At 37.1% G+C, this 17,096-nt stretch overlaps 1 protein-coding gene across 5 annotated transcripts; it reads right to left on the bottom strand.

The window, feature by feature from the left end:
* Positions 1–525: 525 nt before the first annotated feature.
* Positions 526–15,532, bottom strand: LOC145093657 (putative receptor-like protein kinase At5g39000). Of its 5 annotated transcripts, none has more exons than XM_079031857.1 (5): positions 15,248–15,532; positions 14,937–15,145; positions 2,010–2,084; positions 1,004–1,915; positions 526–882 (listed from the first exon to the last, which is right to left on the bottom strand). In XM_079031857.1, the coding sequence occupies exons 2-5, from the start codon at positions 15,141–15,143 to the stop codon at positions 871–873; spliced, it is 1,206 nt and encodes a 401-aa protein (XP_078887983.1). In that variant the 5' UTR covers positions 15,144–15,145; positions 15,248–15,532; the 3' UTR covers positions 526–870. The 5 variants fall into 5 exon arrangements, with proteins under 5 accessions (XP_078887983.1, XP_078887982.1, XP_078887986.1 ...); XM_079031856.1 differs by having other exon boundaries at positions 15,259–15,532; XM_079031860.1 differs by having other exon boundaries at positions 1,004–1,912; positions 15,259–15,532.
* Between the last annotated feature and the right edge of the window lie 1,564 nt (positions 15,533–17,096).

The following is a 17,096-nucleotide window of genomic DNA, read 5'->3' as shown; positions in this document are numbered from 1 at the left end:
AATAAATGAGTTGTTGATGTTCACGTCTATAGTAGAATCAGACATGTGTCAATGGCGAGGGCAACTCTAAAGAATTCCAATTTATAGCAAAATAACGCAAGTCCTAATGTTCAATTACCTCAAGTGATTATCACCATAATACATTTAACAACTTGAAAACTAAAGTACTCATTTTCAAATAGTATGTTGCTTCCCACCTTATGTTTTATTTCAGCTGTTTTTTGACCGCCTAATAATGCGACTTTTAACCAATTTTTTCCAGACCAAATTATTTACAAGTAAAACTCTTGCTACACCTTGTCAGACTCGGATGATTTTTACAACAATAGAGAGCAGTAGAATAGAGACAAGATTACCTCTTGCCGGTAACATAGAGCAGATATGTGACTTGTTGTCGTTAATTTATATCCAGTAAAAGATCAGTGCGTTCAGTATTAATTGCTTGATCTGTTTTATCTAGTATGAATACGTTGATTCTCATGTATAGGTAATTTCTGTCCTTGTTTGTTTCCTTTAATGTTTGAATAAAAACAGATGCATTCTGTTCGTATTATAATAAATTACAATCGCTTAGAGTTTAACTTTTTTCAACTACAAATGTTACAATGCAACAAAACATACAGGCCATGCATTAACACAGAAACATAGTAGATATACAAAGAAACAAATATTTGGTAATCTTTCAATGCTTTTTTCATCTGTGTAGAAGAGCAACATGTGATGTTGTGTTGTCTCACTGTTTCTCTTTAAAACCATAAAACCAAGTTTTAGTTTAGATTTTGTTCGTCCATGTCTCCCTTGTTTAATAAAGATTCACTAATGATTCTTTCTTATTCATCATGTGACAAAAGTCTCATCTCCTTTTGTCATTCATCCTGTAAACTGATGATGGACCAAAAACAATTGTCGTGTCAGCCACTCATATATTTCATGGACATCCTTATTTTTCCCCTAAGAAGATGTACGTATTAAAGTAATAGATAAAAACTATGTTTAAACTTACTTGGATTTTCCAAGCTTCCCCAAGTTGGAATGCAATTTCAGCAATTGTAGGCCGTTGTTCCCAAGTTTTGTGCAAACATTGATATGCAATAGCTGAGAACTTGCTTAATGTTCTTGGGTTAATTTCTGTCTTTATTCTCTGGTTAATTATCTTATCCAGCTCTCCATTTTTGTAGTGGGTTCGAGCCCAATGATGAAGGAATCTCCGTTCATCATGGTAATTCAAAATACACGCTAGCCTTCCACACAAAACCTCAAACAAAACCACTCCAAACGAATATACGTCTGACTCTTTTGTTAAAAACCCTGTTCTTTCATACTGTGGGTCACAATAACCATGTGTGCCAGCGATGTTGGTGATCACAAATGTGTTATGTTGATTTGCTAAGCCTATTCTCGCCAACCCAAAATCCGAAAGTTTTGCATTCCAATTCTCATCCAACAAAACATTCGCGCTTTTTACATCGCGATGTATTATTCTGTGTTTTTCGGCCACGTTGTTATGAAGATAATCCAATGCAGATGCAATGCCAATACATATTTTGAGGAGTTGTAGCCATGAAAGTCCACCCGACATTGCACGGCCACTTAAATATTTGTCAAGGCTTCCATGGCTTGCATATTCATAAACAAGGATCTTCTCTTCGTTATCATCGCAATACCCTATAAGTGTTATAATGTTTTTGTGTCTATACTCTGAAAGCATTGTGACCTCTGTGTGGAATTCCTTGTTACCTTGAAATCCAGTCACATCTAGGCGTTTTACAGCAACTAGTTTGTTTATATGATTTGCCCAGGTAAGTATTCCCTTGTAAACCCTTCCGTAACCCCCCTTCCCGATGAATTTTTTTTCATTGAAGGAATGGGTGCAATCATTTATGACATGGAGGGGTATTTTCAGGTCGTTTGACTGCTTCAATGGAACATAATGTACAATAATTATAATTAATTAAAATGTAACAAGTACAACAACACAAGTCATATTTCATTATTTTGAGGCGGTTTACCTGAAATTTGGTAATTGCTACTTTCAAATCTGATTCAAGAATCAATTGTCTCAATCTATTCAACACTTCAATCTCCTGTTCAGTTTGTGAGATTAATCAAAATCGTTTTGCAATTTTTATCAAATTTCTTGAAACGCTTTCAACATAACGAATAATCTGCTACGGTTTCAATTTTTGATGCAATCCCGTACCAGAGATAGAGATCGTCATTTGTTTTTTTGTTTTTGTTTTTTTTTTTAATTAATGGAGAATTTTGTATATATCTTTAATAAATAGAGATAATTTCATATATATACTTTGTTAAACATCGAAATATCATATTTGTCCAACATATTTATAAATATTATAATTATCCAATGTATTTATAAATATCATATTTAATTTTTTTAAAATGTACTTTTCGGATTAAATTGTAAAGATTGTTAGAGGACATGGGGTGTTTGTAGGGTGTCAATTTCTGACACGATACGACAAAAATATACGAAACGAAACGAAATCGGGACGAAATCAAAATTTGAATTCGTGTTCGTGTCGTTTTCGTGTCAAGATTAAAAAACACGATGTCGTGTCGTGTCGTGTTCGTGTTCATAAATCGACACGATTAAGCATGTGGTTGTCGTGTTTTTCGTGTTTGTCGTTTTTGCCGTGTTATATATCTTTAAGTATGAACGAAATACACTAATAGTTATGTAATATTATATTTGTCGTGTCGTGTCGTGTTGTCGTGTTTTAATTGGTTCATTTTCGTGTTAATAAAGAAAAACACGATATCGTGTCGTGTCGTATTCGTGTTATACAAAACCTTGTCGTGTCGTGTCAAACAAGAATCAATGATAATGATTCAGTATGAACGGTCTGTCATGGATTCAGACCATCTCGAGACAACAGATTTCAGACAAAGTAGATGTGATCTTTTTGCGAGGAATTCTTTCACCTTCGGATTTTAAGGCTTCGGGAAGATTGGTCACGGCTACCCTGGGAAGGTTAGGGTGTGACCAGGATGGTGACCACGTTCCTAGAGTGGTTTAGTGTGTAAGGAACGGTAATAAATGATTTCGAGGACCAAATCTAATTTTAGTGGGGAAGATTTGTAACACTCCGTTTATTTAATAAATAAATAAACAAATTAATGAATATATAGTAGCCCTAAAATCAATAATTGAGCAAGGTGTTGGTTTTGAGGAGTTAAAAGTCACAATTATAGAAGTTAGGGTTTAAAATGTAATTTTCGGATTAAATTGTAAAGATTTTTAAAGGACAGGGGTGTTTGGTATCATTTGGACCTAATATGAAAGGAATTATGGAAGCAAGGGATAAAATGTAAATTTTGGATTTATATTGTAAAGATTTATTGAATCAGGGGCTAAAGCGGTAAATATTGGATTAAATTTGAAAAGATTCTCATGGGGAGGGACCAAAGTTGTCAATTGTGCAAAGATTTGCTAGGAGCGGAACTTTAATCCCACGTATCCCATCCCTCCTGTTGTATTGCTTAAACCTAACCCTAGATCGTCAATTCCCCAGCCGCCACAACCCTTGGAACGTCTATAGTTGCTGCCACCTTATGCCCTTATCCCTAGCCGACATTGTTAACCACATCGCCGTTGGATACCGTTGCTTGCACCACCATCACTTTTGTTACCGACGAAGTCAAGAATAAAAACACAACCACTGTGAAGGCCGGATGAAGCAGGTGTAACAACCGTTGTGTTCGTTTTCTGGTGGAGGTGCGACCTCCGTTCCCCACTGCATTCACCACCATCCTTCCACTTGCTGGATTGATGTCGGCACCTCTTCAACATCCACTATCATCGGACGTCTTGTGTAGCCGAGAAAAGACCGCCGAGATCGATGTTGTGCTCGTGGGAATATCACTCGAAATGGCTGCTGTTGGGGCTCATCACTACTGTCCCCGCCACGCGGCTGTTTCACCGGGAGCTGCTGCCAAACGTCGTCACCGCCGCATGCCGTCGGAGAGGGACGATTGTGTTCGAGTTTTGCAACCAAGTGTGAGTTTTTCTATTGAAATACGATGTGTGTGTGTGTGTGTCAAGGGGTGTATATACGTTGTTTTTAGCATTTGTGATGTTGTATTTGTGATTTTTGGCCGGAAGACCCACTGACACCACCGTGAGGTGGTGACTACCGCCATTTACCACCGTCGGCAACCACTAAGGTGGTTATGTGTGTGTGTTTATGTTAGTGAGTGGGTGTCTTACCGGGATTTGGGTTGTAAATTGTAATAGTGTTGGAATAATGAAAAGAAATCTAAAAACCACCACCATAGGGTGGTGGCTGCCGCCACCAGCCGCCGTGTTGGATGCCGGTGTGCTTGTTGTGTTTGATTCGTTTGGGATGTTTGGACAAACAGACTAAAACCCTAATGGGCCTAATAAACTCTATTTGATCTAAGGACATAGCTATTGGGCCTATTGGGTTATGAATGGGTTGGAAACCCTAATTAGGGTTTAGAAAACCCTAATTTTGGAATTATGGGGTTGGACTTATCGGGACCCGCATTTTGGGCCATTGGGATTGGATTATATATTAAGCCCAACTACACCATATCATTTATCTAGTTGAGTTACAGACTTAATGGATTAAGTCCTTAATGGGTTAAGTGAGAAACACTTAACCCTAATTGTTATTTTATGTGAAACCCTATTTTCACTTGGGCCTTGAGCTAGGCTTTTCTATTAGGTTTTGGTAATTGGGCCAATAAAGTGCTATCCAAGAATGATCATATGGACTAGAATAGTTAGATGGGCTTTAAGGTAAGGCCCATATGTGAGGTTTGGGCCCTATTTGGAAATTTGGGCCATAGTCCGGGCCTTTATGATTATGAGATATTGGGCCATTAGAAATGCCAATTGTTGGACTAGACAAAATGGTTGGACCTTAAGGGAAAACCATATAGAGGTTTGGGCCCAATTTGGAAAATTGGGCCATATGCTGGGCTTTGACTCATAGTTGACCTTTAGGCCTTTGGATTAGGCCTTGGGCTTGAGTCGAGCTAAGTTGGGGATAAAGTTGCCTTTTACACTAAGCATGGACTTATGGATATGTATTGGAACTTAATTATTAATTGGGTGTTGTTTTGATGATTGACAGTTTGGGGATCTGCCAGCCAGCTGCCATGGATTTATTCACAGGACTTCAGCAGTGTGAGGTGAGTCTCCTCATTGTTGGTATGTGTCTAAGGCACCAATGCCGACACATTTAGTTTATGTATGATAGGAAGACCTGAGGGTTAGGCCTAGGCATTATGCATGAAAGACTAGGAGGCGGCTCGTGGCACCCAATATATTATTATGTATGGTAGGAAGACCCGGGGGTTAGCCCTACGCAATATGTATGAAAGACCAGGAGGTGGCTCCTGGCGCACTGTATTCTATTATGTATGAAAGACTAGGAGGTGGCTCATGACATATTATATGCTAATTAGCTAAGTAGAGTAGTATATATGCTAGTTGTCTTTGTGATGCTTGCATGGAAGACCAGGAGGTGGCTCTTGGAAGTTGTATGTGAGACCGAAGAGGGTAGCCCACGACTTGGAAAGAAAGACCACGTGGTGGCCCATGGGATAATGGCAAGACTATGTTTGGTACATATCATCTTTACTGATTATAATATATGTATGGCTCATGGTTATGTATGAGAGTATGTGAGTATGTGTTTATATGCTAGATAGTATTCAGTTGAAAGAGACTGAAGGGGTAAGAAAACACCTAGATATACTAGGCAGTATGTTAATATATATGGTATGTGGTATTTGGGGAATTCACTAAGCTTCGTGCTTACGGTTTTCAGTTTTGGTTTTAGGTACTTCGTTTTCAAAAGAAAGGAGTCGACTCGATCGCAACACATCACTCTATGTTTCCACACATGAGATATTTGGGATTGTACTCTGATATTGTTTTATGATGACATGTTTTAATTATTATCACTTTGGTTTTGACATGAGATGTCATTATGGATGTTTTTATACTTATGGTTTTATAATAACTTATTTAAAAATGAAATTTTTGGCCTTGAATTTTGGGATATACAAGTTGGTATCAGAGCCTTGGTTTGAGGGATTCGGACATACCTTCCATTGTGTTTGGACTCAAACTAAGGATTTGGTATGAAAAAATTTCAAAAGTAAAATCATTTTATAAAAGGAGTTTGAACAGAGAAAATAACTTTGAAAAGAACAAGGTGTGTGATGCGTGCAATCAGCCGAGCTCAAGTAAGTTTTCCCTCAAGATATGCATACATGTTATGATATGTTATGTTATGATATGATTATGAGAACCGCATGTTAGATTAGTGCTAAGGATCTAAGAGGATGCCTTGTATGCCTATTGTATGTGCTTGTCGACTTGCATGCTAGTACTGATCAGTTAGTGATAGGATGGCCTATTCAGGTTATGCGTGATTATATGATCCTTTAAATTACACATACAGATTCCTGATTAGAGAATAGAGCGGTTTGATTGGATTAGGATGGTTAGATTTTCCAATGTTTGAATGTTGTTTGCTTTGTGCTTTGTGGGACTCTTAGTGATGTGAGTTAGCTACTAAGTGAATATGCTAAGTCACATGGGATACAGGCCGGATAATCTCAGAGTGATGGACTTGACCTTATTGCGCAACTCTCATTTGAGTCTAACCGTTCTAGGGATAAGTCTTTTACTCAAAGTATTATTTGATCTCTGTTGCATGTGGCTATATTCATGAGGTAGCGAGTGGACATTACTAGGAATCTTTCAAGAGTTGAGGACTAGGTGGGTACGGGAACCTAGGAAATTCTAGGATATGTTTCAGTGGGTTAGTAGTGAGGTTCAGTGAGACTAGGGTGTATAAGTTTGAGGAAGTGACTTGGAGGATTGCTGAGGAAAGTATGGATAGGTGTGCAAGGTAGTATTGGGCCTGTACTACTGAAAACATAGGATCCATACTCGAATCAGTGAGTGTATTAGAGAATTTAAGAAGCTTCAGGGAGAAGTTTGTGACCCAGTTTGGGGACAGAGGATGTTCCAGTTGTTGCATCTTAGCCATTGGCAAGTGAGCTAGTGAGCGTGGTAAGGTGTCAAACCCTGAATGATATGATTTCCAAGAGGTTGTAGAAGCGAGATCAATTTGGAACACTTGAGAAAAGAGGTTTGTGGTAGGTGCGTATATTAGAGGGTCCCGGGAAGAGACCCATGACTTCTGATCATCGGATGAAAGGCCAGCAGGGCCAGAGTCAGCACAGCACCTACGAGAAAGTGCACAAGGGAGTTTGACATTCTAAGGGTTTAGGCTGCTATAAGTGTAGTAGGGTCGGTTATGCTAGCAGAAGGTGATTAGGATTCCTCCAGATGTTGCGGGTATGTCATCTTCTACTACTATTAGGTGGATGTTGGGAATATGTATCACTTTGGAATTGTGAGTGAGTTTGGATAACTTAGATCTCGAGTCAGTTTTCTCCTAGTGTTTGGGTTATTAAGTATCATATGTGCCATCCTGCATGCTGAAAACTCCTTGACGAACCCACAGAGGGATGCATCTTGCGGAGTGGGTTCCACGTGGTCCGTTAGCATTCCAGATCTTTGTCGGGATCTGTGCAGGAGTATTATTTATAGGATACTCGGTCAGGGTTAGAGTGATAGTTCTTCAGTAAAGTCATCGTTCAGTGGTTCTATCATGGTTTAGGTGTGGTCGATAATTGTCTATGGATGAACTTTGGAGTTCAAGGCACTACCGTTGCTAGGACTGGACTGGTAACATGAAGAGGGTAGTATCAGTTGCGGGTGTTAGATACATAAGTGATTGGTCATCAGATGTTCACGAGAATTGTATTTTCGCATGGGCTATGTTCGGTTAGAGTTCAGTGGTGTTGCGAGATTGGAAGTGGGAACGAGGACTCATGAGCCAGAGTGAAGATTAAGGCCTTGAGTTGTCAGCATGGGAGGTGGATTGAGGTGTTATACTGGACCAAATTTCAAGAGTACTCATCAGGATTTCTGAGGATGGGCGATCTCAAGGTTTAACTGGTGATTTATCGCTAGCATTGGTAAGCACATGTTGTCATTAGTGGGATATTAGAAAGCGAGAAGGATTAGGAATCCTTCAATTCTTGCGTGCCATGAAGACTTAGTCGAATCTAAGTGGGGGAGAGACTTTTTGTAAAGTTCTCCAAATGTGAGTTATGTTTAAGCAAGGTGCAATCTCTTAGGCACCTTGTCAACCAGAAGGGTATTCTTGTCGATCCAACCAAGATAGAGGCCGTGATGCAGTGGGAGATTCTGAGGTCTCCAACTGAGATTCAAAGTTTCCTGGGTCTAGTGGGTTATTATCGGAGATTTATACGGGACTTCTCCGAGATTCCGGTTCCTTTCACTCGACTGACCAAGAAGTTGGTGGCCTTTCGTTGGGGGCCTGAGCAGCAGACATCCTTCGAGACTCTTAGACATCAGGATTAGGGAACCAGGTTAGAGGTCCAATTAGGACTCAAGTTCAGCTGTGTTTTAGGTCGAGTGCGTGTTCGAGCAGTATGGAAAGTGTTTTTAGACTATAGGGGTAGCCATAGCATTCACTAGTGATCAGATAGTATGGAGAGTGTTGTAAGACTACAGGTGTAGCTGTAGCATTCACTAGCAATAAGGTAGTATGGAAAGTGTTGTAAGTCTGCGGGTGTAGCCGTAACATTCACTAGCGATCAAGTAGTATGGAAAGTGTTGTAAGTCTGCGGGTATAGCCGTAGCATTCACCAGGTTAGCAGATAGTGCTACAAGTGTTTTAAGTCTGTGGGTGTAGCCGTAGCATTCACCAAGGTGGCAGATAGAGTGAGAAGTATTGTAAGTCTGCGGGTGTAGCCGTAACATTCACAAGGTTATCAGATAGTGCTAGAGGGATGTAAGTTTGTGGGTGTAGCGATAACATTCACTACGTTGGTAGATAGCATGAGCGCGTTGTTAGGATGTGTAAGGAACAATTGTACCCACCAGTCGAGTGTAGCAGTGAGGATATGGAAATCCGTGGATTGGATTTCGGAATCACCCAGATGGTTTAGATTTGGTGGAGCCAGTGATAAGACTATAGGGACGCCACAACAGTTACGTGATCAGGGAAGCAATAGACTTTATAAGGTCGTTTGTGATATAAGGCTAAATTTTGGTCAGGTAGCAATCACTTTTAGTCTTGGATTTGGTGATGACAGGATTCGATACATGGAACTGATCGGGTAGATCAGAAAGTTGTTAGAGTCACAGTGGCATGATAACTAGTGGCAACTAGTTCTAGAGAAGGATTTCGTTCAGAAGTTGTGTGAGGCGACTAAGTAGGGAGTCCTTTGGCTCCGTAGCCAGGCCGGAACCCGATATTTCAGATGATTGGTGAACGAATTGAGACCAGGAGGTCTCGATAGATTTTTCCAAACAACCATGTGGCAACATACTGCTTCAGGCAGTTTAATGTTCGGACAGTTTCAACGATTGGCAGTATTAGTAATTGTGTTTTAGGTTGCAAGTTTGGACGAAATAACAGATTGATTGGGTTATGCTAAATGACCTACAGGGATAATTAGGTCTATGATTTCAGTTTTCTAGTGGGAGCCTCAGGTTATGAGAGGTTTAGTAGTCAGGTGAGGGATAAACAAACAAGAATCAATGATAATGATTCAGTATGAACGGTATGTCATGGATTCAGACCATCTCGAGACAACATATTTCAGACAAAGTAGATGTGATCTTTTTGCGAGGAATTCTTTCACCTTCGGATTTTAAGGCTTCGCAAAGATTGGTCACGGCTACCCTGGGAAGGTTAGGGTGTGACCAGGATGGTGACCACGTTACTAGAGTGGTTTAGTGTGTAAGGAACGGTAAGAAATGATTTCGAGGACCAAATCTAATTTTAGTGAGGAAGATTTGTAACACTCCGTTTATTTAATAAATAAATAAACAAATTAATGAATATATAGTAGTCCTAAAATCTATAATTGAGCAAGGTGTTGGTTTTGAGGAATTAAAAGTCACAATTATAGAAGTTAGGGTTTAAAATGTAATTTTCGGATTAAATTGTAAAGATTTTTAAAGGACAGGGGTGTTTGGTATCATTTGGACCTAATATGAAAGGAATTATGGAAGCAAGGGATAAAATGTAAATTTTGGATTTATATTGTAAAGATTTATTAAATCAGGGGCTAAAGGGGTAAATATTGGATTAAATTTGAAAAGATTATCATGGGAAGGGACCAAAGTTGTTAATTGTGCAAAGATTTGCTTGGAGCGGGACTTTAACCCCACATATCCCGTTCCTCATGTTCCATTGCTTAAACCTAACCCTAGATCATTAATTCGCCAGCCGCCACAACCCTTGGAACGTCTACAGTTGCTGCCACTTTATCGCCCTCATCCCTAGTCGCCTTTGTCAACCATATAGCCGTCGGATACCGTTGCTTGCACCACCATCACTTTTGTCACCGATGAATTCAAGGATGAAACGACAACCACCGTGAAGGCCGGATGAAGCGGGTGTAACGACCATTGTGGTTGTTTTCCGGTGGAGGTGCGATCTCCATTCCCCACTGCATTCACCGCCATCCTTCCACCTGCTGGATTGCTATCCACACGTCTTCAACAACCCCTATCGTTGGATGTCTTGTGTAGCTGAGAAATGACCGCTGAGATCAATGTTGTGCTCGTGGGAATATCGCTCGAAATGGCTGATGTTGGGTCTTATCACTACTGTTGCCGCCACACGGCTGTTTCACCGAGAGTTACTGCCAAACGCCATCACCGCCGCATGACACCGGGGAGGGATGATTGTGTTCGAGTTTTGCAATCGGGTGTGTGTCTTTTCTGTTGTAATACGATGTGTGTCTGTCAAGGGGCGTATATGCGTTGTTTTTAGCATTTGTGATGTTTTATTTGCGATTTTTAGCCAAAAGACCCACTACCACCACCCGTGAGGTGGTGGCTGCCGCCATGTACCACCGTCGGCCACCACTAGGATGGCTGTGTGTATGTGTGTGTTTATGTTAGTGAGTGGGTGTGTTACCGGGAGTTGGGCTGTAAACTGTAATAGTGTTGGAATAATGAAAAGAAATCTCAAAACCACCACTATAGGGTGGTGGCTTCCGCCACCAGTTTCCATGTTGGGTGGTGGTGTGCTTGTTGTGTTTGATTCATTTGGGATGTTTGGACAAAGGGACTAAAACCCTAATGGGCCTAATAAACCCTAATTTATCTAAGGACATAGCTATTGGGCCTATTGGGCTATGAATGTGTTGGAAACTGTAATTAGGGTTTAGAAAACCCTAATTTTGGAATTATGGGCATGGACTTATCGGGACCCGTATTTTGGGGCATTGGAATTGGATTATGTAATAAGCCCAACTACACCATATCATTTGTCTAGTAGAGTGATGGACTTAATGGATTAAGTCCTTTATGGGTTAACTGAGAAACACTTAACCCTAGTTGTCATTTTATGTGAAACCCTAATTTCACTAGGGCCTTGAGTTGGGCTTTTCTATTGGGTTTTGGTAACTGGCCAATAATGGGTCATCCAAGAATAATCATATGGACTAGAATATTTAGATGGGCTTTAGGGTAAGTGCATAGTTTGGGCCTTGATGATTATGGGATATTGGGCCATTAGAAATGCCAAATGTTGGCCTGGACTAAATGGTTGGGCCTTATGGAAAGACCATGTAGCGGTTTGGGCCCAATGTGGAAAATTGTACCATATGTTAGGCTTTGACTCATTGTTGACTTTTGGGCCATTGGATTGGGCCTTAGGCTATCATGCTAAGTTGGGGGTAAAGTAGCCTTTTACCCTAAGCATGGACTTATGGATATGTATTGGAACCCAATTATTAATTGGGAGTTGTTTTGATGATTGACTGTTTGGGGATCTGTCAGCCAGCAGCCATGGATTTATTCGCGAGACTTCAGCAGTATGAGGCGAGTCTCCTCACTGTTTCTATGGGTCTAAGGCACCAATGCCGATCCATTTAGTTTATGTATGATAGGAAGACCCAAGGGTTAGCCCTAGGCATTATGCATGAAAGACCAGGAGGTAACTCCTAGCACATAGTGAGTTATTATGTTACAATTTCCCAAATGAAAATTTTGGCCTTGTTTTTACGGAAATGTTTAAACCATGTTTTATGGTTTGATGGGAAGTGAAAGCTAAAATCCCAAAATATTAGTTTGAATTGGTGCGATTTGAGGCTAAAATATACAAAATTAGAAGGAAGCTACAACAATCTAAACAACCTACACAAAATCATGTCAATCGATTTCGATGTTTACAGAAGAGATTTCTTCTAGTTTGACGCATACACGAAATGCCAATGAAAGTTCACAACAATCGGACGCCCGAACACACATTGACAGTTATGATGAGTTAGTGGATTTTGAAGATAAACAACCTCTTCATCAACCGATAAGAAGAAATAGAGCAAACAAAGCAGCTTTCGGCTCAGGTGCAAAACTTTTGAGTTCTAGCGATATTGATCAGTTTATAGAAAATTTTGATCGATATTTCCAACTATAAGAGAGCATGTTAGCGATGATGAGTTGGAGCGAGATATAGGAATGGGGAGTACTTTTTTATGTTAGGAATTTTTATGTTGCTTTTTGACTTTTTTAATTTTTTTTAATTCTCGTTTTTTTTAGTTGGTGTGTGTTTTTTTTAAATGAATGAAAAATTAGTTTATATATATATATATATATATATATATATATATTGTATTTTAAATATAAAATGATATGGAGTGGTGTTTAGTAGTATGTGTACTAAGTGCAATGTTGTTGGATGTGGTTATGAGGTAGCGACCACCACATCATGATGGATAGCCCTTGTGGCTTTATTACATATGACACGTCCATTAGAATCCCTTCATTGTCCTTGAATTGTTTTACTTTTTAGATTCATCCAACTCTAACTAGTAATCTTTGTTTACTAAACCACCTCAAAGCTATTTATTGTATATACTTAGAGGCCTCATAAACTTAATCCAACACCTTAGTAATATGTTCTCATTGTCATCCTTCACGATCATCACCTTTCTAGTTTGTTCAATTGTTCAGTGAATTTGGGATGAGAAAACAAGAAACTTTAAGAAACAATTTCTTTTGGGAACTGTTGCATTTGTGTAGAGACTTCGGGGAATTACTAAACTAATATAGTCAGAATGATTTTAATAGTTTTAAACCTATGAAAATAGAAAGCATATAATAGTAATTTAATAAAAAGAAGGATTTAAATTGATTATAAATTCTTTAAAAATGTTAAAAATAAACATTTAGACAAATTTGATATTATAAAGGTTTAAGATGAGAAAATATTTTATTTAAAAATTATGTTGTATAAAGTCAACTGATAGATAAGATTAATAGGTATTTGATTGACTTGGATTGACCCTGAATGACAAAATAGTATGTAAAATTGGTGTAGTTTAATACAATTTTATTATAAGTATAATGATTTTAGATGAGGCCAATATAGTCAATCTATTTTTTCTAATAGATATATAGATTTTAATATAAAAAATTTATTATAAAATATTTAACATGTTAAAAGTTAAATTTGGATAAATATGATATTTTCTAAGCTTTAAGAAAAATAAATATAATATTTAAAAAACAGGTTGAGAAAATATTATACTTCGACATTTGGGATATACAAAATATCCCTATAATTAATTGTTATGATTATGAATATGAAAAACTGGTTCTAACCATGTTACCCATCATTCCTAAATTTAATATGAGTGTAATGAAGGTTGTTTTATCACATGGTTAGGTGATGTTATTAGGTACTGAATTGAACACACGCACTATATATATATATATATATATATATATATATATATATATATAATCTTAATGTGGAAAAAAGAAAGTAAAACGGTGTAATTTTGTTGGTTTTTGAAAACCCAACTTAAATGTAGAGACCATGTTGTAATAAAAGAAAATAGAAAAAAAAAAGTTATTATACATAAACAAGCAGAAATAAGTTGGTATTTTGTGCATTTAGTTTTTTGTAAAATGAAAAAAAAAAGGTTTATGATGTCACCAAAGTGACTTGCTTAGCCATCTAGTTTAAATACTTTTTTTTGTGTAAATAATGTTGGGTTTTTTACACTTTTTTAGAATTCCAAACACAACACTTGTATATTATTCCAAAACTACTTCTTTTGCATTAAACCGGACCAAAACCCTGAAATTTTGGTTACCTTTCCACAAAAATTGATACCATTAAACTACAAACCAGTTGGTATGGGGTTTTTTATAATGGTTATATTTCTATTTTAATAAAAGAATAGTTTTAATCTACATTAGACATGTGTTATTTTAAAACAACTCTTCATTAATATTATCCCACATGTCAAAGAGATATATTAGATAACATTTCAAAATCAAAATTTATTTTTTTCTAATTATTATATGTTATGTTTAAAGTTATAATAACTTTAAAATTTTGGTATACCTCTTAATTAATGATTTATCTAAAATAATTGACAAATAATTTTAGAATTTTTACTATGAAAATATAATTTATTTTGTAACCATGGTTTCCACGGTTTATAAACTAGTATAGCAATATATAGGTCATTTCTCTACTAAAAATAATTTGCTTTGTGGTATGCCTATTTTTACTAGCGATAAGGGTATGACCCTTTTATCTATTTTTCCTTTAATACATATACACGCATAGACAATAACTAATAATTTAGCTATACATCGATTAATCTATGGTAAAAAATATTGCAATATAGGTAGTTACCTATGTATAACATAGAAAACATTACGTCCAAACCCATCAATAAACTAAAAGAATCATAAACTTAAGTGATTAGTTGTTGATCCGGGGTAAGTTTCAATGAGGATCACAAAGTTTTTGTGGAAATCTCCCAAATAGTGAAAGAAATTGTGATATAAGATTATTTACCTGCTTGGTACGTGGCATAGCACGAGCCTCGTTGAGCTCGGAGAGGCTTGTATTGAAACAAAATCGTCCTTGAAGGTCCTTTATAATAACAGCATTATTCGGTCCTTTTACAACAACAATATTCTTCATGCATCTACGCACGACCTCTCCAACATCATCCTTTGTCCGCAATTCCCTCAAACGCGGGGTCAAAGGATATCTTATCATCCCTAAAAAACCCTGAATGATCAGTAATGATTCCCGAAACAATAGTAATTAAACATGTATATATATAACCCGAGTCAACTACAAAAAGGGTAAAGGGAAATTACTGAAGAAGTACCAAACTGAAGAAACTACGAATACACTGAAGGCAACTAACTTAGAATCAAAAAGTAGTCTGGAGAACACAAAGTTTCGGTGCTTTATAGATAGAAATACGTGATTTTTAGTGTAGTGATGAAACCAAAATAACTGGGGTTACGAGGATCAATGAGCTATAAATTTCCTATTTATCCTGGTGAATTAATAAAAGAATAATTCACGGAATTAGATAGTATTAGAGAACAAGGAAAAAGAGATATTGGGTAGAAGTGTAGAACTGTAGAAGAAATAGCTTATGGTTCATATCCATCTATGAGAAAATACATAGAATCTGTTACAATGGGGGAGGCACCTGATGCTTGCTAATTGATTCGTTTTTCACCTGGTGGCTTTCCCACTCACAGAGGCTCAACAGATTATTCCTTCAATAATGATCCATTAGTAAGTGATGAGTATCTTGTTCCTTATATATAATTTAATTTAAAAAAATTAAATACCATAAGTACTTATCTGTCATTTTTAAGCAATAGAGTACAACTGCAAAATTTTATAATTGGAATTTCTTTAATATAAGTACTTTCTTAACATTTTGAACACCATTTTTTTCTCTGTGTCTTCTTATATAAACTAACCATAACAAACACATCCGAAGGCTTTTTGTCCAACGGTATCTGGTCCGTGAGGTTGACGGTTCAGTTTCCGTTGTAGATTTAAGTGAAATTAAGAACTTATTTAGAAATAGATTAGATTTGACGTTTAAAAAAAAACTATAACAAAAACCAAACCAAGATACGAATAGAGTTATCTATTATAATACCAACACCACCACCGCTCACTCCTGCACACACCACCGCTCACATAAAACCAAAATCAAATAGAGATTAATTATTACTCTTAAGATCCTTTATTTTTCAGAAAATCACAACAACGTGGTTTGCATATGGAGTTACCATCGGTGAGTGAATACTCATGCGTGATCCAGTTTAACGGTGCTCGCTATTGGTGATAGACCAACTACAAAAGAAGTTGAAAATATAAGGACCATTTGTGTAATTTACAATAACTGGTTAATGAATAATGTGTTAGAAACTAACATGACTTAATAGACATATAAATTGTATGTTTAATGGCCTATTGCGGAAAAAATACTTTATTGACCAAATCGGATAAATGATAATAGGTCACTCTACTACAATAATATTTCCCATTTTTGTTTAAATATTTTAGTTTGTTCAATTTGGTTGGGTGATTGAGTGGGGCAAATATTAGAGTTTAAAATATTATCATCAAGTCATAATATAGGTTTACCATTGTAGATGCTCTAAGATGTAATTTATTTATAATGCACTACTAGAAAACTAAGTAATTACCTATAGCAGAATTGGTAGTAAATCCGTAGGAATAAGGCGTTACCTACAGATTTCCTACAAAAAACGAGTTATAGGAAAAACCCTCATGGTAAATTTTTTCCTACAAATTAGCTACAAAGGTTCCTACGCATTTCCTACGGAATATTCTGTTACAAATTTAATTACGGAATACCTACAGAACACGTTAACTACGGAGTATTTACAGATTACCTACGGGTTATTTAGCTACGAAACTCCTACAAAATACATACGGATTATTTTCCTACGGAATACCTACAAAATGATTTTCCTACAAAATACCTATCAACTACTTTACATACAGATTACCTACCAACACCTTTATACAAAATACATACGGATTATTCTTTTCGTTTTTTTCACAACTTAATTATACTTTGATTGCTTTGTTTTAACCAATTTATATATAACATAAACTTACAAACAAACGTATGCATCATTAGAAACCATTACTATATACATAATAAAC

Source organism: Lactuca serriola, chromosome 3 (genome assembly GCF_051521515.1).
Source record: "Lactuca serriola cultivar US96UC23 chromosome 3, Lser_US96UC23_V15, whole genome shotgun sequence".
NCBI lineage: Eukaryota > Viridiplantae > Streptophyta > Magnoliopsida > Asterales > Asteraceae > Lactuca > Lactuca serriola.
The sequence above is the reverse complement of the archived record's forward strand: the minus strand, read 5'-3'. Positions and strand labels throughout refer to the sequence as shown.